At 40.7% G+C, this 26,756-nt stretch overlaps 3 protein-coding genes across 3 annotated transcripts in view; 1 reads left to right on the top strand and 2 right to left on the bottom strand.

Annotated features, from left to right (window-relative positions):
• The window catches only part of LOC146133479 (coiled-coil domain-containing protein 180-like), a 32,335-nt gene extending 21,854 nt beyond the window's left edge, over nt 1-10,481 (bottom strand). Inside the window, exons 1-7 of the mRNA XM_083396724.1 lie at nt 10,093-10,481; nt 9,147-9,293; nt 8,540-8,677; nt 7,846-7,999; nt 6,099-6,223; nt 3,105-3,239; nt 1,595-1,724 (exon numbers count right to left, since the gene is read on the bottom strand). Of these exons, the coding sequence (XP_083252850.1) occupies nt 1,595-1,724; nt 3,105-3,239; nt 6,099-6,223; nt 7,846-7,999; nt 8,540-8,677; nt 9,147-9,293; nt 10,093-10,388 (1,125 nt within the window). The 5' untranslated portion in view covers nt 10,389-10,481. The remainder of the gene's footprint in view (nt 1-1,594; nt 1,725-3,104; nt 3,240-6,098; nt 6,224-7,845; nt 8,000-8,539; nt 8,678-9,146; nt 9,294-10,092) is intronic.
• A 1,313-nt stretch (nt 10,482-11,794) lies between these two features.
• Nucleotides 11,795-14,967, bottom strand: LOC146133478 (uncharacterized). Its single transcript, XM_083397757.1, has 3 exons — nt 14,823-14,967; nt 12,614-12,758; nt 11,795-12,149 (listed from the first exon to the last, which is right to left on the bottom strand). The coding sequence occupies exons 1-3, from the start codon at nt 14,965-14,967 to the stop codon at nt 11,918-11,920; spliced, it is 522 nt and encodes a 173-aa protein (XP_083253883.1). The 3' UTR covers nt 11,795-11,917.
• Nucleotides 14,968-25,579: 10,612 nt separating this feature from the next.
• LOC146133477 (uncharacterized) lies at nt 25,580-26,724 on the top strand. The gene has a single exon (XM_083397502.1). The coding sequence runs from the start codon at nt 25,596-25,598 to the stop codon at nt 26,349-26,351; it is 756 nt and encodes a 251-aa protein (XP_083253628.1). The 5' UTR covers nt 25,580-25,595; the 3' UTR covers nt 26,352-26,724.
• The last annotated feature ends 32 nt before the right edge of the window (nt 26,725-26,756 follow it).

Below are 26,756 nucleotides of genomic sequence, written 5' to 3'. Positions count from 1 at the left end.
CTAATCTACTGAATGTTTTTACACGGTAATCCCAAACCAAAACAGTGCCCTTTTACGGGTACCTTAGAGACAGGAAGACGAATTGTAATCATTAGGGGCACGCCAAATGCTAATGACGTTTTCGCGGTAATTTTAAGGCCTGGCAGTTGCAGTTAACCTGAACCGCACGTCTGCTTGACCCGATATTTTTGGATCAACTTATAAACAAACGGATGTGAATCAGGCGACTTTAAGGGCGGATAAACAGGAATGGGTAAAATCTATTTTTAGCCTTCTATCGGGCGTCTGAGCAAACCCTGGAAATGACATACAGTAACCGTATTGAAAAAATTGGTTTCAAAGCAATGGTAAAAAAACAGCATTATCGCATTTAGAATATGATACCTATGCAAGATATCGCACACGCAATTTCAAACCTTTTGCTTGGGGCGACTGTTCTGCGAGGTTATTTTTAAAACGACCAGGCGTACGTGTGAACCTTTAGCCTCGAAATCATCGAGATTGAAATCGAAACGACAAAGTGCGCTATTGTCCCGAACGAGATAGCTTCACGCTTATCGAACACTAAACATGACGCGTCAGCCAGAATTGTGAGCGACGCAAAAAAGCTTAATGACGAATTACACACTGGCATAGTTTACGGCGACGGTCTCCAGCCCAAAACCACAACAAGGCGATTTGTTTGGGGCGGGTGCGGTACGTAACGCCCACACAATAGTTCAGCTTGAGCTTGACTCAGCGTTGTCTCCACTGGGCCGCGGCCTGTGTTTGTTTACGTGTCGAATTTTTAGGGTTTGGCCAGCAGTTAGTCGGTAACCTTTTCGTCGACCCCGACAAAACGTGACGTAAACTTGCGCTTGGCGTGAAAGGGCAAAGGGTCGTGAGTTCGACTCCCGCCTAACGTAAGGTAACGGGCAGAATGTATTTTTAAGAAACATCCGGTGGTATTTTATGGACAAGTTGGCCGATGTAAAAATACAAAGTCAAATTTATCTACATGAGTGGCATCAGGCGACAACAATGCTAGTACTCATATATACAGTGTGAATTTAAATACAGATGTTGTTTAAAGATATTTGCGGGAAAACATTGATTTTAATAAGATTGGCAAGTTTCTGTAAGAGCAGACTCAAGTTACATGTCATGTCGCCTTTCACGCGGAACACGTTGAATTCGGCCATATTTATGTTGGTACGTGGGACGCGTATAAATGAATGTCGATATAAACGTGAATAACTTTTCGCGAGTGAATTAAATAAAGTTCTATGGCGAAAAAAAAACATAAATCGCTGACACATAGGAGTTAGTAGCTTGGTGTAAACGTTTCGAGTTAATCTTTCGCCTATACTGATATCGTCAGTTCCTTTAAGTTAGGTAAAATACAAATACATAGCACAATAATAAACAATATATATTCCTAAAAAATGCCTGAAATATATATTCCTTTAAAAAATGTCTGATCCTAGTTTTAGGTTTATTGTTTACCTGTTTAGAAAAAGCTCACGCAATATCCTGAATTTTAATTTGCTGTTTGTTCAACTTTTTATCACAACCCAGTAGCGGTTAGAGCAACTTCCGATCATCAAGCGTTTACCTTTAGTTCCATGAGTTGCTCCAGTATCTCTCTGCGTTGTTCGGCGAGATTTTTCTGTTCGTTGATTAAAGCATCGGTGACTTCTTTCACGTCGGGAGGCTCAAGGATCTCCTCAGATGACATAAAGTCACTGCAAAACCGGCAACAAATTAGGCGCGGGGCCACTAAATCATAACAGATTAAATGGTGTACACCAGGTTTTCCTAACGGTGGCACCCCATGGAGGGTCACAGAGCATTCTTTCGTGGGCCACGGGCATATGTTATTTCAATTATAATCCACTTAAGCTTAAAGTTGATATGGTACTGTGAATCCCCTTCAATATGAAGTTGCTTGTACTAACAGATTGAGCAAGCATTGGAGTATTTGTTGTTTCTCGACTCGTTCCCTTCTGAGCCTGCATAGCTTAGTTGGTAGAGCGACGGTCCCGGCTTGACCGGAGGTCGTGAGTTCGAACCTCACTGCAGGCTAGTTGTTTTTCTAGTCTGCTCTGCTTGCATCATAGATCAACAGATTCGGTGAATCTGCGATGGCTTTCGGTGTACTAATTATACGTAAGCCGTAGTCGTTGGTCAAAAAGGAGCTTCGAAGGGCCAGATCTTAGCTATTAACACACATATGTGTGAATGTTTCATTGAATAAGCTTAAACTTGTGCTTTTTTATATGATTTTAGAGAGCACCTTTGCGACGGTATTTTTCCAAAAACATAAGCTATAGGGTAGCCACAAACTGAGCTATTTTTTTGTTTATTTTTCAGTTAATTAAAAGGGAAAAAGGGTCTTATGAGTTTAGGACTCCAAATACAATAATGTCCATAGGGCTACTGTTCATTCTAAATAACATTTTATTTTGTTAAACATAAACCACACCCAATCTAGTGCGTATTTTGTCGCATTCGCGATAAACTGATAGAAACTAGTACGGTAACTAGGACCATGAAACACAGTTGTACCCAACTTGGCAAGAAAATACGCTTGTACACATTCGTACATGACAATAATGTAAACAGAACAACGGGAAATGCCCGACTTTAGTGTGTAAATACTCTGAATTGAGAAAGTGCCTTTGTAAAACACTGTGAAACACTAGTGACCGGGTCTACTTTTTTTAGATTACAAGGCACGTTTTTGCCATTTTAAGATGTCGCGGTTTAAAGCTCTTGTTTCGTGAAAACTGGCAAATTAATTTGGGTTCGGCTTGCTGCGTCGAAAGGCGTTGATGCATCTTTACCAGGCCAATCATTTACTTGCTCAAAAAATTGTCTTCACTTAAATTACCTTATCATTTACGAATTGGGCTGCATTGATCAAAGTACAAAAGCATTTTTATGGAGCCAGCAAAAGCATGGAGAAACGTGTAGAGTAATATGACATGTTAAAGGTACATCACAAATAACAATTAATTACTATCCTAATTGCCTGGTGGAAACTATAACGAAAGTCATGTCTGAAATACAACTGGATGTTCAGCGTTTCCCTTAAAACCGGTTAAAAATACTAGTGGTCTTACGTAAACTGCTGAACCGCAATTTCGGCGTTGAGTTTCCTCCAATCCTTTACTCGTTCGGTCCACGTCATATGCTGACTCATTTCCCGCTCGATGTCGCACTCGAGCAGGTTGGTTTCCAGCTTGGCGTACGCTCGTCTGGAAATCGCAAACATCAACAAAAAATACAATTGAGCTCGACAGGGAAACATACCAGTCAATGACTATAGCGAATCGAGGTCTGTAATTAGGGGTAAGAGGGCGCTGGCCCTGTAGACGCGAGCGGACCGCTGCCTAAGTCCCTTACAAGTTTTTAATCTGACTCCAAAGGAACAGGCCGCTAAAAAACCTGTCCTTAACTTCTTGAACTCTAGGCAAAGTCAATCCACTCAGTAGATAATTGCCCGTTGAGTATATTCACAAATCTCAGAAACACGCGATATAACGAAGCGGTGATTCAGACCGCTATCAGTAAGACGTATTCAGTAACATGCATCATCCAATGCGAAACGCTCAAAGCGCATAGTTCGGCGTTTTGGTCACGCGTCAGTGAACAACGGTCACGTGTATAATGACGTCAAAATAGGCTATATCGAGTAATATTGCATGATAAATGTTACAACGGCAACAGTTCTTTTGACTACAAAACAAACATATTTAAACCAGAGCCTCCCAAACTAAAGGTCACGTCGCTGCAGTGGTTGTGTGGCAAGCGTTTAGGACAGTGATTGCCAAACGCCGCGGCACACTATAAAAATCTTAAATATGTCGCAGCACACTTTTAACAGAACAATAATATAGTGATTTTACAATCGCCCTTAACACACGACAAACTATTTGTATATGCCTCAATATTATTAATTTAAAATGAATATTGCGTATAAAGTCTAAAATGCTTGGGTGTATGCCTGTTGGTAATACAAATACTCTCATTTCCGAAATTACAGAAAGTTTCGCGGCACACTTGACAATCTCTCGAGGCACACCAGTGTGCCGCAGCACACAGTTTTGGAATCACTGGTTTAGGAGGTCGCGAGTGGTCTACATATATTTTAAATAAGGCGGTACATCTGCATAGATTGAAGTAAGAATATCAAATACCATATAGAAGTAGGTTGTATTTTGAAGGTTTCGAATATCTCTTGATTCAATTTCAGCATGGTGACAAGGCACTGATTGAATCACCTACTTCTATATAGGCTTTGATATTCTTAATACGTCTAACAAAAAACTCCAACCATTATACTCCAATGTGTAAATTGTATTTTCTAACTGGCGATAAGAAAATAGCAACATCTTCGCAAAACTCAGGCCTGAAAAAGTTGTGCGCCACTTAAACAACAAAGCGTGAAAAGCAGAATCGTACTTTTTTCTGTTTATCTTCGTCAAACGCAAAGTTTTGTGGAAAGTCTAAATTAATTAAAAGTGGGTGATATCTAAACACTTTTTCACCAGTTAATATCACCCGTTTGCCATACCAGGGTAAATAATATTCTTTATTTCGGCATGGGTTCAAAATTTGATCCCATCACCGAACTAACATGTATAAATAAGAGACAACTGGTGAAATGATTGTTTTTTTAGTGATTTTAACGTTAATCCTGCGTATGTTAGTTTGTAGTGCGACCGTTCCAGTATATTGGAGGTCGTGAGCTCAAATCTTACCGAACTTAAGTTTCGTCAAGCCATGGCGATTGTTTGTATAAGTTCAAAATAGGCTGAAAGAAATTCGGTAAATTACCCTTGATGTGTGAATAAATTCGGTAATAAAGGCACCTAATATATGTATTCGCAATCGAACTACTTTTCCAGGGGAATTAAAATAGTAAAGACGGTGGGTAAAAACTAGCTCACACAATAAGGGCAATTTTAAACTCAGAAAAATAGTTACGTTTTAGCCGCCCAGTACTGCACGTGTGTACGACATATATCTCGACACGGCACATTTCTGCCTTAACCTCTACGTATACGGGGGCGCAAGAATTATTTTTTGCACATACAAAAACAGGATGAGTTCCGGCAGCGTTCGGGCGGCCTTCGCAACTCGAAAAAGCGTCTCTGTCAATTAGCACGTCAATTAGTTCCGCTTGCGCCCTGTAAGCAACAGTTCGCAGCCGCCGTTCGAGCATCGATTAACGTCAGCGACGCAAATCCGCCGGCGCTTATGAGTTTAGGCGCACAATTCCCGGGATTAGGAGATCTTAGGCGAGTATTTCAAGGCTGTAAATGGCACACCACCGCTCAGGGTTCAACGCTGGGGTCGCCGCTGTTTTCCGGTTTGTTTTTCGCGTTTCTAGCCGTTTATTTCGCGCGTGTATTGTTTCGCGATATATTTGGATGTCAACCGGACAAAACACGGCGGTTTCTTATGGAGACAGGACGCAGAGTACACGACCCCGGGTATTCCCCGAGCTATATAAACATATCTAAATAGAACAGGTCGAAATTTAGTTCGAAGCCTGTCTTCACCTGGCCTGAACGCCATTTTCGGTAACAGTAAATTAAGAGGAGTTAAGTAGTTTAATTAGGCTTCTATTGTGATATTTTCATTTTCATATATTTATTACCTATGGGCAACCTATAGAACCACGAAATACATATAACCTGTATGGCCCAGATTGTGAGTCTGAACCTAACCGCTGGAGAGATTTTTCTAGCCTTGTTTGTATGACAATCTATAATCCTGATAAGGCCGACTGTTTAATGTAACCCCCTTCTCTAAGGCACCCGGTATACTATGGGCATTGGGCAACCTGTGCCCGAGGAGAACATGTTCAAGATAGATGGGTAATTATTTTTGCCACTTTACCGGTCGAATTGGCAAACCATAACTCCTTCTTACAAAATAGACCTCGGCTAGTCCTTGTGCTTGTGTAAGTTCTGTTTTCAGAGGATTTTGGTTTGGGCACTTTACGCATTCTAGGTGAAATATTTTAAGAGCAAAAACGTGTCATAGGTATACGTATTGTGTCCTGGCTGTCATGCCAATTCTCCCTTGATAAACGCACATAAACACACCTGTTTGCCAGAATACTCTGGTTGATCATCATCGCTTCTTTCTCGATCAGACGGTGGATGTCAGACTTCGGCAGACTGGCAACCTTCTCCAGCGCCGAGGTGTACTTGCGCAAAACGCTTGATATCTGCAAAACATGGATTTGTCCTATTTAGAGCAGAAAACTAACTTCTAAAAGTAATTGTTTGGGTATTTTTTCGGCATGTAGACAATTTAGCAGTGTTGTAAGGCCAAGCTATTTAAAAAAAATAAGTTTAAGTCAAATCGTTTGTAAAAAAACTTAAGTCAAATTTAAGTATTTTTCGAATAAATAACAAGTCAAGTCATAATTTGAGCAAATCAATTCCAAGTGACTTAAGTGCACTTAAGTCATCATCGACTTGTCATTAAGTCATTGACTGCAGTTTAGTAAGCCACCAGTTCTCGTTTTTGCATTACTCGGCTGGTTTCAAGTGTATAAGGAAACGTCTCATGACACCGTTCATCTCATAATTATCGTTTTATGTTTAACTATATCAAGACTATAGTCAAGGACGTAATCAAATCTCACGCAAACGTATATTGCCACAAAATGACCAGAATCTGGGTAAGTTGAGACGCAAAGCTTAGCATAAAAAAAGGTTGCACAGCTTTATAGAGCATTACACTGTTCTTCAAATTTCACGACTTAACGTCCTGAGTTAAGCGCACCTAGCGTTTACAAGCTTGAACGCTTGGCATCAACCTCACCCATTCTAACCACTGTCGTTGGTCCAATTACGACCAAAACGTCTTTTTCGTGATCTACGTTTTCTCACTTATGGGAGCCATTAGGATTTTTTATTGGGGTTAGTCCCACCCTAATGTGTGTGCAGCTGTGCGGTTAAAATGGACAGGTTCCCTTGGCTTTTTACAGAATGCAATTTTTCCCTATTTCGCTTCTGGTCGATGTAAATTTCCTTTTTAAAAGCATCATGATTAAGTGCGCTTATCCATCCATAGCCGCGCATTTATGGCACAGAGAATATTGGCTTTAAACTGAGACACGGCATTTTTAGCAGTCACGTAAGTTGGCCTAGCCTTAACAAATATCGTGTTTCAACGAAGAACATGTACTTGGGATGACGTCAGTAAATAATATTTCACGGTGTAGGATTACAAGGCGTCTATAATATGCCCATCGCAAGAAAAAGGCTTAATCATAAAACGTGAGGTTTAAACACACGTCAGAGTTATGCGGGTTGAATTACATTTTGAATCAGGTTTCCAAATGCACGATACCTTTTTAGGTGGTCGTTTAAGCCCTTTAAGGATAACATACTAGTTATAGTTCAACAGGCACTGTAACCAAATCACATCACATCGAGCAGCTGGTAGAAAAAATGACGAAGCATTAAATTTTATTGTTCCGTTTTTGGTCGGTTATGACCTATAATTTGTTTCACCACTATACGGTTATTTTACATATTGAGAAAAACTAGTTTCCTTAAAATTGCTTAGTGCTCACTAATGCGTTATCTTGAAAAACCTGTTGATGTGTAACAAACATGCAAATAAAACAACGACATTTCGGGTGTCACATAAAATCAAACCATAAATTTAAAAAATACTTAAACTACTTAAGGTGGGTGTTGATGGGGCCGGCAACAGTGCGATATATAAACCTTAACCGACACGTTAGGGGTCAAAACGCAGCTGGCGAAAAACAACAAAAACGAAGGATGGAAAACACGTGTAGCTGGCACGTACAATATGTAACTCTACACTCACCGCATCAAGTCGTTCATCTTCGACCTGGTTGAGCCACTCGCTCGCATTCCCGATCCAGATCCTCCTCACACCGGAATGCGCTTCAACGCGGAGCCAAAAGTTTTCCAATTGATCGTAGGCAAAGTTCACTAAGTCGTCGTCTGATTCAATTTCACTAAAAAGTACAACCTTGGTTCAGACTTAAGAGGGCAAAATAGTAAGACAGTTTTTAGACATTTTATATTTGGCAGTAATTTTTAGACTGTCAATTAAGAAACTAAGGATGAAAACGTTCGTAACAAATCAAAAAGGACTTTGCTTCTACAAGATTTTCTGTTTCTGCAAATGTTGCATTTATGATTAAAAAAATACATAATAAAAACATGCTAACATTACAAACGTTTTTTCAACAGCTCTCTATGTTAGTTTACTTATCATTACAAATTGCCAAATTACTTACTAACTCAAGTGTCAGTTTGGATGTAAATCATAATTTTATTGTAATTTCGGGTCCGGTTTAGCTTTCAGAATTTAATCTTTTTGTGTTCTGAGTGAGAAAAGGAAAAATAACAATATCCAATTTGTTGTTTAATTCCACATAACAAACAATAAACACGTTTAAATAGTGTTAAATCAAAAAGTAATAGTTAAAACCTTAATGGAACTATTGGCCAAATAGTTTTATAATTCATGGTCCTCATTAATTTCATCAAACCTGAACAGAGATTGAATCTCATTGTCGTCTTCCTTGAGTTGATTTTGTATATTTTCCCCAATACTAGTCAGTCTTGGTTCAACTCTGTTGCTGATTACACACAAATCTCTATGCATTTCCTCCATTACGTTTTCATGCCTGGGAAAAATACTCAAAGTGTTCAATAGAAGCTTGAGAAGCGCACCGCTCCGAACAAAAATATTTTTTATCGTCGGCATTATGTGTTCTGTTGGAGGGCCAGATTCTGTTGTGAATACACATACAAAGCTTAGTGTTCAATAGAGGTATAAAAAAAATTATGATTGTTTTTCAATATACCTAACAAAGTGAATTGATTGAATTCCACAAAAACATTTTTTGGTTATCAAACTCAATTTTTAAGTTGTGAAATAAAAATAATGTCCTTGGTATAAATTAGATTAAGAATAAAAGTATTCACCCTTAATTCATAAAATAGTTGACATTAACCAATGTTGTAATTTTTGTAAGAAACACACTTGTACTAAAATTAACTTAAAATAATAAGAGCAAAAATATGTAAAACATAAAACTAGTGTTTTGCTTCAATACAATTACTTTTACATAAATTATTTTACCCAATTTTTACCTGATGCGTCTCTTTTCAGCAATCCGCTGCACAATATCAGAATCTCTTTTGACAACTTGTATAACGTTGGGCAGGCCTCGGACTTCACGCGCCTCAATGTCTGTTTCTTTTTCTTGCGTCCTTGCCACAGCTTCTGTTGTTAGTTGCCTTTGAGTAAACAAGATTATTTTATAATGGGCCAAAGAAAAACTAAACTGTTAAGCTCAAAAAGAAGTAACATAGCTCACATGGAAATGAGTAACATTGTGTGAATATTTAAATTTAATGTTGCTATTAATCAGGATTTCCTAAATTTGGTGGTCATACAAAACATTTTTTCTGAGTAGTGTTAGTTTATTTTATTTTTTCAACTGTTACATCTATACTATTGTATGTTTTTCCTAATTTAAATACAAAATGTCAAAACTGTGAAAATACTATATTACTTTTTATTTAATAATAAGGGTTAGCAAAATTTTTGTTTTTGTTTGTCACAAAGGCCTGGATAACTAAAAGGGTAGAATCTTGAACAAGATATAGATTTTTGTGTCAAACCCCATTACCTCGATTATCTTTAAAAGATTGAAAGATAAAAAAATATGCAACAAAACTGTAGTGAGCTTTAATGCTTGCTGTTTAGTTTAATAATTCATTAAAATTTAGTTTGAAGTTGCATTTAATAACACTTTAACTGTACTCTATCTTTGTTAAAAACATATGCAGTGGGCAGGTAGAAACAATACTACGGCCGGAGCGAGCCTGCAAATGGTAATTCGGTTACCCCTGCTCTAAAGGTTAGTCTAGAATAAATTGCCTTGACCTTTTGAAACAAATGTTATCATTACCTCCTAATAGTTTAAAAAGTTCTTAGTGAAAAATAAATCATAGATTTAGACTTGTGAGGTTCAGACAAACCAACTCTCTTTAGACAATATAAACATATTATAAAGAAACTCATAGTATTTACCTATAAACAACAGGGTTTTCAGTGACAGAGTCGTTTGGCATGCCACCGGTCCAATTACGCTGTCTTTCTGTGAGAATGTTGGCTGCCGTGAGATGTGACTCTGTTCCTTCCCTAACCGATGGTTGATGTTCCAGTTTGTCGCCATCGACTGGTGGCAGTCGGAAACTGTCTGTAACTTGCAGTGACTTTACTTTGCTGGCCTCAATCGACTTCATGAGTTGAACTTCGGCATCGAACATCTGCCGATAGACCTTGCCGCTTTGCAGGACACGGACTGGCATCTTGAGTTCTGCCATGTCGACTTTTTTTGATCAGTAGGTACTAGGTAGTCAGCATCTTAACATCACAGAAACAAATTCTTAATATTCCCGTTACATGGTATGGTTAAAAATGGCTGATCTACAAAATAAAACAAAAAGAAAGACGCTGGTCTAAAATTTTACCACAGCATTCAAACAATTAGTAAACAACGCACAATCTTTAGGGAAGGTGCATTTGTGGGTAGAAAATATTCCAAACTTACACGCTTGTATTTTTGTCTAAAATGATAGAATTGAAATTTTAATTTGTTTGTTAAACTTGTCTGTATTTGTCGATGTAAAGATATTTATGTGGTACACTTATGAATTCTGTTTAAAAACAATTTTTTTAAAAACTGGGATGTATTTTTTATTTGTGATGTGTAGTTTTTTAATGTTACCATAAATTGTATTAAAAACTACATAAAAACATATCCCTGCTTAATATTTATTACTTCGCAATAGTTCAAAATATTTAATCATTTTTAAACAACTCAAGTAAACTTAGTATTCGCATATTTTTTTATGAATCTGTCAAGATATTGATGGCTCAGTCTACTTGTATCTTTATGGCTCTTTACTAGTCGACTGTAAAGTTTACAGTGTAAACTGAATATTAACACTTTAAATGGTGCTGGTCTAGAATCCCACCACAACGCACATTGATTGTGTTAGGGTGCCGGTTAGCGTTTTGGGTTAGGGTGTTTTTGGGTTACTGTGGGTCGGTCAAGTATTATTATTTTAATTATTTAATAATAGTACATGACCCACCCACACCCAAACGCTAACTCGCACCCTAACCCAAATATTGTGCGTTGATTTAATAATTGTGTTAGGATTCTAGACCAACGCCCTTTTAATATTTAACATTTATGCAAGTATCTTCTAAGTGTATAAGTTAAAAATACTTGATTTATATATTTAAAGTTTTAAACCAGGTTTCTTTAAATACAATGTACTTGTGGTTGCCATTAACAACTGTTTACTTTTGGGAGTTCCCCTATGTATCCCAATAATCCAAAGCAGTACAAAAATTAAATATAACAAACCTGCGATTCATTTTGCATTTATACAAAATATTAAATTTTTGCAATGTTCTTCCAAGCCATTTTTAAGAACAAACGAAGTAAATTTGTCACGATTTTTTTATTGAAAAGCATATTTCACAGTGGGACAATAGAAAAGGCAATGGAACATTAACATAAAGATTATGACATAAAAGCAATAGAGTAAAACTTTGCGAAAATCAATAAAACAAAATCACGTAAAACGTTGCGATAATGGGAATGTAGGCTATGCATTACGGCGAGGCATAGCATCAAAAGAACAAACAAGAGTAGGCTACAAACGAAAAAGTTCTGATTTCAATACTGAACAAGTCTCGAGTATTTCAAAGCGTGCGTTACGTGGTCAGGTGTTAACTATATAGGCTTCTTATGTTTGTGCGTTATTTTCCGCCGAACAGGCGGAAGTCTCAATAAATAAAAAATAATAGCGGAACACGAAGGTAAAAAAACGGATCCGGATTAGAAATTGCCCCTTTTTCTTTTAACAGCCCTAAGCTGGTTAGGGTGGCCCGATACTGGAGTCCAACGTGTATGGCGCAGAGCGTTGTTTAACCGTCTGTCCTTGCATACTCGCTTTCGCGACTTGGTGCTTACTATGGGAGCCATGCAGGACGCCAGCAGAGGAACCGTGGTCCATCTAGGGTGCGGGTCGAGCTCGCAACGTTTGGGCATCTTAAGCGGCTTCAACAATCTACGACAAAATAAGCAAGCGCTGGTTAAAAAGTGTGTACCACATCTATGTTGGCTCTGTATGCTATATTTGGGCAGCCTGCGCACAAAATATCAAAAAACGCAACACACCGCTAATAGTTTTTCTCCTTTATTGTCGGAAATGCAAATTTGTGTGATTTTTTTTGTAAATTTGAAATGCGACTAAGAGTTAATTTGATTCGTATGGCAACAGGTGTTGTGTAGTATAAATAAATTTTGTGGTTTAACGATAGCCTAGTCATATTTCGAATAAACAGTAAATTACCGTAGGCTACCTTTTCAATAAGCCTACAGTGTAAACATAAGATCAGTTGCATTGAAAAAATAGCTACAGCTGTCCTAACCCAATATCAATCAACAATAAGCTTTTTTAAATAATTTGAGTAAATAAAGCACGCTTTATTTGCATAAACACGCGTTTCGCGTAACATAATTTGAACTTACATGTTGCAGCATTGAATGCCGTTCGGTGCCAGACAAATACATTGCATACATCGGGAAGTGTCAAACCAGGTGGCCCCAGGTGTGTGGTATTTTCCCCGGTATCTGCAGATGTTTTTACCGTTCTTCAGTCGGATCATGTTGTCACCTTCATAAAAAAACCTTAGAGTTAGAAACTGACATAAAGGGCCAAGGAATTTGGGTGCTTACGGAGTTAAAAATCATACGGTTTAGTTATATACTGTACTAATCAGCAATAAAAGATAACTGTGTGACCAACAATAAATAGGTTGGGATCCGGTTTTTAGCTTGCGCAATGATTGACCTTGGCGGAGCATCTATAAACCGTGGACTGTGCAGTAAGCAAAAAAACACATTTAAGTTAATAACCTCGCAAATTGCTTGTCTATATAGCACTTGAGCTGATCATGCGAGGAAGATCAAGAACTGTCACATCGCTACTTGCTGCTGTCAATTATGCCGCCACCTACATGTACACACTTGTGGCGTGCCTCTAATAGTGGTTGGAATGCGACTGGGCGACTACTGGAACTTGGCACGGGCCAAGTTAGCTGGGGAAAAATACGTTTAGCAAGTAGCGGCGGGCGAAGAAGCGATATACGTAATGCGACTAGTGTGTGTAATGCGACTAACACTCGGTTTACAAACCGCATCAAACCCGCAACACTATGAGTGCTACTGGGCGCTTAGCTAAGCTATTGACAGTACACAGGGCTTAAGGCGGGCTATTCAAACTGGACGGGTGTGACCGCGGCCGCGGAATCTTAATCTCTGGTAATACGTCGACCGCCAGCTCTTGCAAGGGCTCGCGACACGAAGGGCGCAATTACAACAGATTTCAAAGGGGCGTGTCGGCCTGCCTTTAGACCACGCCCACCCCGAGCGGTCGTAATCGCGTAGCTAAGCATTACACCATGCAGCTTTTCGCGACATCTTAATCCGACAGGCGACCGCGTCACTTTTTCGGCCGCCGTTGTCGCCCAAAGGTTACGTCATGTTTGGACATTGGCCAGGCGTTGATTGACAGTCGGCATTACGTAGCGTATACGTCACACGCCCGCCTCCGTGTCGCTGAAGGTAAATATTTCGAGTAATCGCGATTGTCGTAAAATAAACACTTGTGAAATTGTTAGCCTTTTGGGATTAACAATTAAAAACCAAGTTGTTAGGGCGAATAGTTTTTTGCGTAATTTAAAATATAAAAAAGGGCTTACATACCGCCTGCATTTCTTCCCTTCCTATATCGCATGGCGATTAAACAGAACATAAAGCATTTAAACCCCTTTCGCGAAGATCTTGTTTTTAAAACGCCATTTGACCCGGTTGTCAGTCAACGGGGGGCAGCTGCAAAATTGGATGCACGAAGCGTTTCGCCACAGTGGTCAAATATCGCCCGTAAGCGCCGAATCTCGATGTTTGCATTAGACAATCTCCGGCTAACGTCGGCCGCGGCTCGTCGATTGGATGATTGACAACGCCGTAATAAATACTCCAAGGCGAATGTGGCACGATGTTTTCGGGCTGTTCGGTAATTCAAGGCGAACCCGGGAAATTTGCGCGGAATTTTGGAAACAGTAGAGGCCGCCAGCAATACAATGTTGACGCTCGAAAGGAATTTGAGCTACGCTTACGTCGGTTTGCGAACTGGAGCCCGGGTAAAAGTTGTGCGAAGGTTTGTCTTTGTAATTGAAGAAGTTCTTAGCTCTGCACTTCGCCTTGCAAAGACCGCCGGTCGCGGTTTGCAAAGTAACATATAGGCAGCCAGCGAAACCTTAACTCGCGGAGTATACGTCTGGTATTATTAAAGCGTTTAAGTATTTTTTCAGTGTTGAGTCTCGATTGTTTAAAACTATAAAAGTTGGACAGCGATTTTCTATTTACACAAATTGCAATAACCTTAAAAAAACTAAAATAAAAGTGCCTTGAACCGGGCAAAAATATTTTAATTTAATTGCTTAAAAACATTTTTAGTCGAACGGAAATTACATGTCGCGCCTCTATCAAAGCTTATCATAGTCCAGCTGATAACGTAACATCTCCTCAGAAAGTACGAAATAATAAATACAATTTGGGCATTTGGAGTTCATATCGTTAGCCTATACAAGGCGACAAGCGAATCAAACCGATAGGCCCTTTACCTTTCGCCTATTTCCAGATCATTTCGAGCTTCGAAGAAAAAGCAAACACTTACTTCGCAGATTGACGTGGCAATTCCCGGTCATTGCGATGGTAGCTGTAGTGTAGCGGTGCTTATGTTTGCCTGCGCGGACCGTCGAAGCGGCAGCGGCTAGGCAAAGGGCCACCAAGGCGAATGCTGAAGCTCGGAGGGCCGTCATTCTCTACAGAACCGGCAATTTGGCTGACAGATGAAATGAGTGAGTTGAACTCTTCCGCTAAGGACGAAAACGACTAAGACTTTTTTAGCTGACTATGACTATACGCTATGTGATGTTGCTCTTAGGCTCGGCGGCGGCGAATAGCCTTGGCGAGCGATTGCCCGCCCTTTTATGCGGCCCCGAAGTCGGCCGGACGGCGCGAGCGCTGCGAGCGAGTGCTTTAACTCGAGGGCGCGACTTCTTACCCGCCCGACTATTCATAGAGCATGAGATCACAACGTACAGTGCGACGTCAAGGTCCGGCGTCCACTTCCATTGTCACCACCCGACTCTTGGCTGTTATTTATTGCTTTACCTCGTGGATTCGTATGTCGGCCCCATATGCGCCGTTCACACTTAATAAACGATTGCATACTGCGCTGGACATTGCTGATGTTCGACTCAAGTGAACTACGTTTTGTGTCTTGAAATTAGTAGATTCGTTGGATCTAAATGCTTAGATGTGGGGACTTGGAATGTTATAACAAAAACCTTGGCATAGATTTATTTTTTTTTTTGGCATTTTCTTTGTGTGTTTGTAGTTTGCTTAGAATTTAACGACTTTTAACCGACTTTAAAAGCCAACATTTAGTTTTCAAAAAGAGAAATATCCTAATGTGGGCAATTGTAGTGAGTTGGATTAAAGATGTTTCACAAATAACAATACTGCGATAAAGTTCTTCTCAAACATTTAAATAAATTAATGGCCATCTAAAGAAAATTAAAGTTTTATGAATTCCGTATGATCTATCAAAGAGTACGCTTCCCAACCCAAAAAACAACTGGCAACGGTTGGAGCTCTACAGAGGTCACAAGCCTATATCTCGATGCGGCAATCGAACGGCATACCTGGCTATTACAGAGGCACACTTGTGCACTTGAACTTGTGACGTAAGGCAGGTGACTGACGCCTCGGACCGCCCGCGCGCTGATTAAACGTGCTACCGGTAGCCACTATACGTTAGGCTTGTTGTATTGTCCTATTTGCTAACAGAAGGCTCGATAGCGCCATCATTCAAAGCAGCCTACTCGGGAAGAATTAACGCTTTCCTGGAAGGCCAATCACTTAGCTGCTCCTGTTGCTGTTGAACAGACTGTCAGTCTCCCGTACTTCGGCCTAATTGCCCAGTTTCGACAGCTTCAAAGTCGCGCGTATCGCTTCGGCGAATCGGCAGGCGAAACACTCTGGCGATTTATCGAAATCGCAGCTGACAACGCCGATATCGGACGTCGATTAATCAGAGCCCGTGGCCAGTAAATAAAATAGTGCCTTGTTACAAAAACATCAGAATACTGTGCCAAACCTAGCAATTCGGGTCAGACACTTTTAACAGATCTTAAAATTTATCTATATATTTCGTCAGCAAAAGCATCGCCAGTATATCATAATTCTAACTGACGATGCCTTTGTTGGCGAAATATATATATAATACATAGATTAGGAGCTTTTTATAGTTTCTGACCTTAATTGCTAGCTTTAGTGGAGTATTTTACTGTTACTGATCACGAATTAAGATCGACATTTATCTTGCAAGGGTCAAATTGATTTACGTTATCACATATTCAGTGCTCACTGCTACCAAAACGAATAACTTTTTTCGATCGAACTCTGTATGAGTAATAAGTCGTTGCTTTAATTTTCTGTGAGCAGGATTATCTCAAAGGCTTCTGGAAATTCAAGTTTTACAGATTTGATTGCGGTTTCTTTCAAGGCGCAATTAAAACGCCACCGAACAGGTTCCATGTGGTGTCCACCGGAACACGGAAAATCGCGCGTGGGAGCAAAACTGGTCAACGCGTGTCACGGGAATTTTGCGTCGGTCACGAAAATCTAAATTTGCGACGAGAGAAATAGCCATTTTCGGTTGTCGAACATTTGACGTCAAACGTTCCCTCCATATCATATCGATGACCATTGGGGCAAAAAGTCATTATTCATCGATACTTACCGAAAAAAAGTGCGTTTTAAGAATAGTCCGCTCTAAGGTCACCCCTTTAAAATACAATTTGTATTTTTCAGTTTGGCACATTCCGATAACTGCTTTGGCGCGGAACGCGGGCATGATTTTTCAGACGCCCCAACGAGACCGTGCGACTTGTTTTCGCCATTTACGGGGTTTTCGGTTCCGGCAGCTTCCAACGACTCCACGCTTGTCGTGTCCCGGCGCGCGGCCTGTCGGCGCTAATGTGTGGGGCAAACAGGGGACAGCAAAGTCACGCCGTTGACTGTACACGGAACGCGGCACGGCGCAAAGCAATTAGGCGAGGGCAAGTTGAACGGCGGGCGAACGAAATACGAACGGAATGCGATCATGAGCCGAACGCGGCTAGCGTTGGTGCAGGCGACGAAGCCGGTGTCAAGTTGCCTTAATCGCAAGTAAAGCGAGCCCGCCTGTAACTGCTATATTGTGATAAATGTTGCAGATACCTGGCGCGGGTGCCGCCGGCCCGGCCGCCAAATATGGACGGCCGCTATGCGTGAAAGGCGAAACGCCGACAAAGTACGACGAAACGGTCGTAAAACAAGTCCTTGCTTGCGTGCGGATTAGGATCTGCCATACACGGATTGCGATCTGGCGTTTTAATGGAGTGATGTCGTGTAGTAAATCCGCCGCGGAATCGCACAAGTGTAAGAAATCTTATATTCGTGTGGGAACGTGCGTGGGTATAGTCAAGTGTTTTCGAGGGGAAACTGGGACACTCAAAGGGCCCGCGATATTAAAGGTGCGTGAGCCGCAAATAGGCTCCCACATCCAAATATAACGCCATATTGGCGCGTGTCACGAACGCCCGGGCCCAGCAAAGGCAACTCGATCCGGCGGAATTTTATAAACGACGTTTTCCCTGGGCTTGGTGCCCCATCACGATGGGGCGGCGGCGCGAGCGGACCCCATCGCACCCATAACCCAGCGCCTCGCCCCTAATTACATGCCACTTTCACCCAGAAGCGGACCCAAGCCCCCTGCCGAATGTGTCGCGCTGTTCGGTCGCAGTTATCAGATGGTTAATATATCACGACAACGCCTCTTTAAGGCGCGCGACGGGGATCGAATTTAGTTAAACGTTCTGTTTTGCAGCGGTTCTTGGCAAGTTTTCCGAGAAGCGCAAAGGTATGGGCTTTTAGGGGCGGATTTTAACAGGTCGACGGGGAAAAAGACCAAAATGGATCAGTCCTGCGGGTGGAAATAGCCTTGTGGTTTTTCTGTGGCACATCTGTAAGCGCTGATGACCCGTGAGTCAGCTAACTGTTAAAACGACGGCCTCCACGTTAGGAAAGATTCCCATTGTCTGACAACGTCATATGCTGAGGTATAGCCGCCCGAGATGGTCCGAATAAATATACAACTCGGTCTGCGGTTAGTGAATGTTAGGTTCGCATATCCTGATTAGTGACATCACATCTTGCAACGTCGGAAGATTGGCCCGGGCGTCCGCTGTACATTTCTATTTGTTTATTTATCATACACACAGCATTGGCCGTAAGATCGCATCTGAACAAACGTCTGGCTTCGTTCGGCGAAACGAAATGATCGGATATTGGTTGTCCGATCTTGCGATATCACCGACACGAACAACCGCTGTGCAAACTTTTCCACGACTTGGACAGGATACGGGCCTTTTGATTGCAAGCGTGCCGTCGCAAGAGCCTTAATTTCGCCCAGGGTTCTTGGCACGGCACGCGATGCAAACCGCCATTTTTCCGGTAAGCAGCCGCTGCCCGGAAATAATCGCCGCCCGATATCTGAGATAATCTGCCCTCGCGACGATCTGTAGATCCCCTGACGCAACAATTGGACGATAAAACCGGCGCTTGTCATTTGTGAGTGTGCCCGATCAATTGGGATAACTACCAGCGTTTTCGATTTAGCACACGGCTTCTATACCACGTGTTCACATTACCTTAAGGGCCTACAGAAGTGAACTGTCAAACTATGTGCCGCGGTTATACACTACTCAAGGATAACGGAAAATTTCATGTATTTAGGGAAACTATAACCTGTATACGTTGAACTAATAGGCATATACTGTCGCGAGCCTTAAATGTACGTTAAATTTTAGATATAATTCATAACATTAATGTATTTACCATACACTCTTGTCGTCTAGTTAAGCGACTATTAGGTTTGTAGTGTTTGGTAAAAAGTGTGCCGCCGAGTTGGGTATTTCTGTTAGCGTGCCACGGACTGAAAACGTACTAAAACCCCAGGTTTACGGTGACCTAGGGGTCCACAGATTTTCCGAAGAGTAATTCGAAAGAAGCAATAAAATCTGCATTGTCTGGTCAAAGTTGTTAAACAATCCTTTCTAACAGTGACTGTTTACTTCGTTATCGGTCAATGAAGCAAGTAGGCTATAGCAACTACTGGAAAGTTTTGCTTTTAGTGTTTTAGACGAAGCTCAGAAAAATGTCCTGTACTGGTTTCTGTTGGGGCTCCGAATATTCGAAAATCACATGCTTCCCCGTGGATGAAAACACGTTGAGAGTGCTTAGTCTAGCAAGCATATAGTTAAACAAAAATCGAGCAAGTGGATTGGCAGAAGACAAATAGTCTGTCTCGGTAAGATCTTGCTTTTTCAGCGCTCAGGCTTGGAACACCCGTAGCCGGCCAGACGACTCCCGGCGTGAGAAAACGACAGTAGCGGGGCCCGGGCAGACTTTGAACTCCGTTTTAGCGGGATTTATCGTTCGAATGCGCTTTAATGTGTCATGCTGGGAGCGGTGCGTGATCGACGGGCGGATAGATAGCCGCCAAATCCCATAATTCGCGCTCATACCGCGCCTATAGCTCATAATCTATTAGCTCGAAAGGCCGTTGGCCCAGGCGCCTTTATTTGGGGTTTGCGGTCGCGTCGATCGTGAAATCCAGCACTCGGCTTTGGGATAAGAAAAGCCGATTGTCGCGTCATAAACACACGTCCAGATGACGCACATGGCCTGCCACGCAACACCATGCTCTACCCCCGACCCCAACCAATTACACAGTTGACCGAACGTTTCTGTTTATCTTGAGAAGGCCCCGGGGAGATTAGCATAAAACCTATAGAATCTTCTCAACGTAAACAAATTACGGCGCCCCCGTGGTATGCAGTTAACCCCGGTGCGTTTCGGCTTTGCGCCCTATAAGGGGCTGGATAAATTTTTCGCTCGTTGCTGTGCACCTGCTATGCAGTCTAGCTGCATGCTCAAGTTTTGCAGATACGGTATGTACTAAATTTGACAAGAAGACTTGCTATAGGAACTTACAGGCATGGTCCACGGTCTTTTAATAGGGACCCCTTGTTTCTCACGAGCAGAGGATTAAATGTATAGCTCTATCGAGATATTACACAATCAAAATGTCACAATTTTAGTTATTCGCAAGTTGAACCATCTTTTTAAAGTGTAAAAAGAGCTCGTTAGACCTGCCTTGCACGTAATGTCGTGTTTTCCGTCTATAAATCTAACGTTCTTGTACATTTACTTTGCTTTGTTTAATTCATCATGCATTTAACCCAGTGATTCTCAATCTTTTATGGCGTAGGGCAAATATATTTTCGGCACCGCGACTGGAATTTCTTACTCTTTTTCCAGTATTTTACTGAAATGTCACTATAAATAGAAATGGAGCAACACAATTAAATTAAATTATGTGGGAAAATGAAATTTGATATTATGGTCTCTAATCGTACACAAATAGTTGTATCAAAAAGCTTACCAAAATAAGATTGTTAAAAATTCTCAAATACCTCCTTGAGCATCGGTATCCTTAAGCATTAGAAATGGCACACCAGGGCGCCGCGGCACCCCGGTTGAGAACCACTAATTTAACCTGTTGCATTTATTCCTAATTGTTGTGCATTTATTCCTAAAAGTGTTTTAAGCTATCAGCTATAATGCGTTTATTGATGTGCAGGGAAAGCCCAAACGTTGAAAGCCTACAAACAGGGGTCGGCAAACCACCAAGTATGGGGAGCCACTGCTCTTGGCTGTCACGAGCCGAAACCCCGCGACAACATTCCTAGCAGAATCCTCGCGACCCTTACAAGGCGTCAGTGCCACGGGGCCTGAGATATGTGGACGTTCCATCACTTGTTAAGTGGGGTCTGACAAGCACAAATACTAAGCAGTGGCGTTAAAACGCCCTCCGCCGAAATCCAAGTCGTCCTTCAAAGCCGGCAAGAGGCGAATGGTGTTTATTTCGAGGCTTGCAAAACGAGCGACGCCAATTACGCCGTGTCGCGCGCGCCCAAGCACCGCATATTCGACGCCGCCGATGGATTCCAAGCAGTACAGGCAGCGCGCAAAATAACGTGCGGTATGCGACCTCGCCTGGCCTGGTTAGGAACGTTGGGTGGAGGGGTCTCTTTGGGACTTAGAATGCTTTAAGTTTCGAGGTTTGGCGGTTTCCCTGCTATACTTGGCCTATCGTTGGCGATTTGTTAGAAATCTTTGCATCGCATTGTATACGAGTTTTTATGAATTTCGGATCAAAGGTAAATACGTTTTACACACGGACTTAAATTAAATACCGTCATTTTAAAAAATAGCCTACTAAGCAGATTTAACTGTTCGTCAACCTGAGTTCTTGAACCACATTTTCCCTCGTAATTACCTGTTTTGTGGGCGTTATTACACAATTAAAGGAATGTCCAGTGTAATATCGGATCGAATTAGATACCCGTCCGAAACAAAAGTGAACTCCATGTCCATCGGACACCTCCTTAACATAAGGTTTAGCAGCCAAATAGCGATGAAACGCAACGCTTTCTCCCTTGGAAGGTAACCCTGTCAGTAAATGGTTAACAAATAAAAACCACTAAAATTGTTTTTTGAAAGGCGTATAGGATTTCATTTCTCAATGCTTTATTTAAATATACCCAAAAAGCCTGTTTAACGTGTCCTTTTATGCCCTATATTTTAATGATTAATGTAGCCTTCTAATGAATATTGGTATCGAATCGTGTGGCCGTTATTGCTGTTTTTTTATACCAGGCATCGGTTTTAAAATAAAGTAGCCTGCATATTAGCCCAACCGAAAACAAAACTATTGGACAAACCCAAAGAACGATTAGACTATCCTTGAGGGACCGGGTCTGGGTGCCAGTCGGAACGCTAGGCCGCACGAGGAATTCACATCGTGACATATCCCGACCGTCAGGGTCGCCAATTGGCTTATTCGCCGCTTCTCTCTTTGACGGGGTGTCCGCTTACAGCGCAGAGTTTTGTAAACCCTGCGGTCGTCGGACGGGAGTTTTGTAAACAACCCCGAAGCGGGCCAAAGGGAAAGTGCATACTTCCAGGTTGGCGTCACCGCTTTTGCGGTGCGGTGATTAACGTCCGCCCAGATTTTTCGGCGTGATTTGTCTTTCGAGGGGGGCACCAGAAATGTTTGTCGCAGTCGCGTGTTTGCGCGGTGAATGGACTTCCGAGTTGTGACGACGCCATAAATAGAGATGCCCGCCAGTCACCTAAACAGGCACCGGATGTGACAGCCAACGGGCAAAAAGAGAAACATCGCTCGCAAACAATATTCAGGAGGTCGAGTGTGAAAAGAGAAACACGATTTACTTGAATCTGACGCGAGAGCGATCGAAATTCCACAAAGGGTTTCAATTCATCGATCAATGCGTGATCAACTCTTTCGCCTTTCGCAATCCGGCTTGGCGCCTGGGCAGTTTCGTTGAACCGCGTAAAACCAACGGGATTCTCGTTTTATTACGCGACATGTGAGCACTTGCTGTTGCTATTTTGAAAAACAAATTATTCCGGTTGAGAAACTCCAAAAGTATGAAAAAAAAAATCCCAAAAATTGGCCTAGTTTAGTGCTGAAAATTTTCAAAGCGAAAAATGTAAAGTCAAATTTGAAAATAGTCTAATTTTAAGTCAAGTCAATATTTTAGAACAACGTCAAGTCGCTTCTCCTGACTTCCTGAAAACACGAATCCACATCGCGTCGCGATTCGTGTACGAAGCTCACCTATGTTATGTTTGCGGATAAACAAACGGCTACTTCAGATTTTTTGTCGGAAATCGATTCCTGTCCGATTCATCCTTAAAACAACTTCGCGAAGGCGCGTCTGACGAAAAGCCTATTACATACGTCACAGAATTCTGCGTTGTACAACAATCCAATGACAACGGTGGTCCTTTTTACACAACTGCGTTGGCCACGACTCGGGGAAAGTCCCTTAAAAAGGGCCAGCACCCCCCGTATCAGTTCCGGCCAATAGACACTAAACCTAATGCATTAGGCCAACGTGAAGACCACCTATCGAGCTCCATGGGCGTTTATTCGTGATGACAAATATAATCCCTTTGTAATCGCGACTTGACAACGTCACGTTTCAACGCCTATTGCTTCCGCGCGACAGACAATGGTGACGAAAGGTTGCGATTCAAGTTTGATTTAACCTATAATACACCTGTTTGGTGAGAAACTGCCCACAGGCCGCCGGTTGAACGGGAGGACACATCAAGCCACACCACACTTGTGACTAGGATATATATATAAATAGGCTCCTTCCGAAAATAAACACTTCGTACAACGTCTGGCCTCTTTTGGTGGCTTTCTAAATATTCAAAGTTAAGGACAACACTCCCTAAAATAGTGACGAGTCATTAAGGGTAAATTTTACGTTTACTGGTACACAATTTATTTTTTTCTACACGAAATAAACCCTGTGAGGAGATTTTTTATTGGGGTCCGTGAATGAGTTGTTTTCTTATCCAACGTGGAGTTTTCTACTCTGAAAGGTAAGTTTCTGCGGCAATATTATACTAGATAATAAGTTGCACAGCCGAAAAGGTCGAGTATATCGACAGCATCCTGATTAAGACGTTTCGATATGAGCTTGTATCATATTCAGTTAATGTGACTGAGAAGCAATTCAAGCATCACTTATAAGAGATGGGAGGCAATTAGATATTATACTAATTAATTAATTGGAAATAAGTATAGGCTTTTAAACACAAGGGCAAATACGCTCAAATACCCTGAAAATCGTGACCATATTATATATATTATATATAGCAATTTGATCAATATTTGCCTATTTGACCTGAATATTGACCTAATTTGGTATCATATTTGATGGTAGTACTTTTTGCCAAATACTTTCAGGTATCAGGCATTGGAAGCCGATACCCGGTGCCCAATAGTAGTATTGGTACTAATCCGAATCTGACGTGGTAGCGGGCTGATTTAAAATTGATTTAATTTAAGCATTTCAGCCACCGTATGCGCTCTAATTGCGCATATCCTATTTGAAAAGGCAATTCTTTCAAATCAAGTGTTGCCTTACAACCCGACAAATGATTAGTTTGCACGACAAATTCCATCCAATTTAACTTGTTAGACCTTAATAATGAGGGGTATCGGATCGGTTGGAGAGAGCCTACTTTTGTTCAAAATATCGGGTATCTACATCGAAATGAAATATGAATTATCGGACATTCCTATTCTCTAATTTAAATCATCAGTGTTTTAAAGTTTTGAGTTGGGTTGGAAGTTTGTTCAATCTTATATTGGTCGTTCAGGCCCTTCTAAATTTCTACCTTATTTTGACTATAGGTAGTAGTGAATTAGTCCTACGTTAATCTTATTCTGAATTATGTTTTGTTCCGACAAAAATGTTATTCTAAATTCCGTTCTGATCGCTGGAGTTCGATTAGCCCAAAGAGATTATAATCTCTTTGATTAGCCATAACATAATTTCTGTGCTCTATTTAATTTTAAATTTATCTATTTATTTTAATGCAAATTAACATAACGCTAGTCGGCTCAAAAGAGACTTTTAAATTTTAAGTTTAAATCTCTTTTGTCGGCTTGACAACTAGCTCTGGCACAAATCAGAGTTTGCCAATCTTATCAAAATTATTTACTTTTTTTCAATGTTTTATTTGTAGGTTTGCAAAAGCTACGTACATCTCCACTCACAGGTCAAATGGAGTTAAAAGCTGAAGTTGTTCACTTTTACCAATTTTTAATTCTGGTATACTAAAAAATCCTAACGTGTAATTCGTATATTAGCCTATAAAAAAAATTTCGGTTTTTAAACTCAATCTCATTTAATTTTAAGAGTAATTTCTATTAGACAGTTTAACAATTTTATTAGACAGAAATCTATGTGTAAAATTAGTGTTTTTGCTTACAAGACAGTTTAACAATTTTGCAAATATATCGTAGTGATTTTTTGCAACAAATTTAAAGGTTTTAGTTGATTTATGTTAAGTATAATTTTGCGTTCGTTATGTTAATTGAAAGTAGAACACACGCTGTGCAAACACCGCAACTGCGTAACATATAAAAAGTTTGGGCGCTCTTTCACTATTGTACGTGAAAAGTTATGCAAAAAAAAATAAGAATAATACCGCATACCACAACACATATTGTTTGGGTTAGGGTGCGGGTTAGCGTTTGGTGGAGGGTGGGTCAAGTTAGTATTAATAATAAACATAATATTACTTGACCCACCCTCACCCAAACGCTAACCCGCACCCTAACCCAAACAATATGCGTTGTGGTATGCGGTATTATTATTATTTTTTTTTGCATAACTTTTCACGTACATAAGTGAAAGAGCGCCCAAGTTTGGCAGTGGTTTGAAATATGAAAGTCATTTTGGTTGGCTACCCCAAGACGGGAACAAAATCATTGGCTGCCGCTTTGCGTGAATTGGGCTATACGGTGTATGACATTTTGGAGCATTTTCAATTTGACAGAAAAACGTGGGCCAAGCTTTTAAACGAGGGTGGATCACTGGATGACTTTCAGAGAATGTACAATAGAGTGGATGCCGCAGTTGACGCTCCTGTCTACTATTTTTGGGAAGAAATACATAAAGCTTTTCCCAATGCAAAGATCATTTTAACTATCAGAGATGAAGATTCTTGGTATCAAAGTTGGTCCAACCAAATCGCCCAAGACAATGCCAGTACTAAACTTAAACTTTACCAGTCACTTTCTCCAACTGGTTGGCAGTACCACAAGTTTGTCATAGACTTTCAAAGAGTGATTCACGGTTTCAATCCGTCATGGATTCCTTGGAAAAAAATTGTTCTTAATGAAATGATTGCGAGAAAAAATTTTAGACAACATAACAGCTATGTGAAACAAACCGCACCTGCCAACAAGTTATTGGTTTACAACATAGGAGATGGCTGGGCACCAATATGTGAATTTCTTAACCTGGCTATTCCAAATAAACCATTTCCACATAAAAATAAAAAGGCCTCATTTTATGCTGATGAAATGAATCAGCACCCACTTTTGGTAAAGATGAAACAGGAGGCGAACATGACCATGTCTGCATTAGCAATATGTGGTATCATATTTACTGGTGTATATTTAAAATGGACATGGTAATTAATCATTGGGCTCAGCTCCATTGGTGCTGAAAAGTTTCCTCAAATTTCTTCATTACTAATCCAGGAATCAGTGCTGCATGCCAGCGATATTTAAAATTAGTAAATTGAGGACCAATAGATATGTTTTTTTTATTATACCTTATTTTGTCTTTTAATATTTAATTAATAACTATATACTTTTACTGTTTGGTTTGGTCATCATGCTTACAGTTACCGAAAACAATCACATATTTATTTAGATCAGACATTGTTTTTTTGTTTTTTTTTTTTCAATAAAAAGGGCGTCTTGGGTAACTACTAAGATGCACCCAAGTTAAATTGTGTGTTTGAAAATTTGTTATTTAAAATATTTTTAATCCTTGTACTTTTATTCAAAGAGCAATCTATTTTATATATATATAAT

Source organism: Ascidiella aspersa, chromosome 9 (assembly GCF_963924565.1).
Source record: "Ascidiella aspersa chromosome 9, kaAscAspe10.2, whole genome shotgun sequence".
Classification (NCBI taxonomy): domain Eukaryota; kingdom Metazoa; phylum Chordata; class Ascidiacea; order Phlebobranchia; family Ascidiidae; genus Ascidiella; species Ascidiella aspersa.
This window is presented reverse-complemented; position numbering and strand designations above follow the sequence as displayed.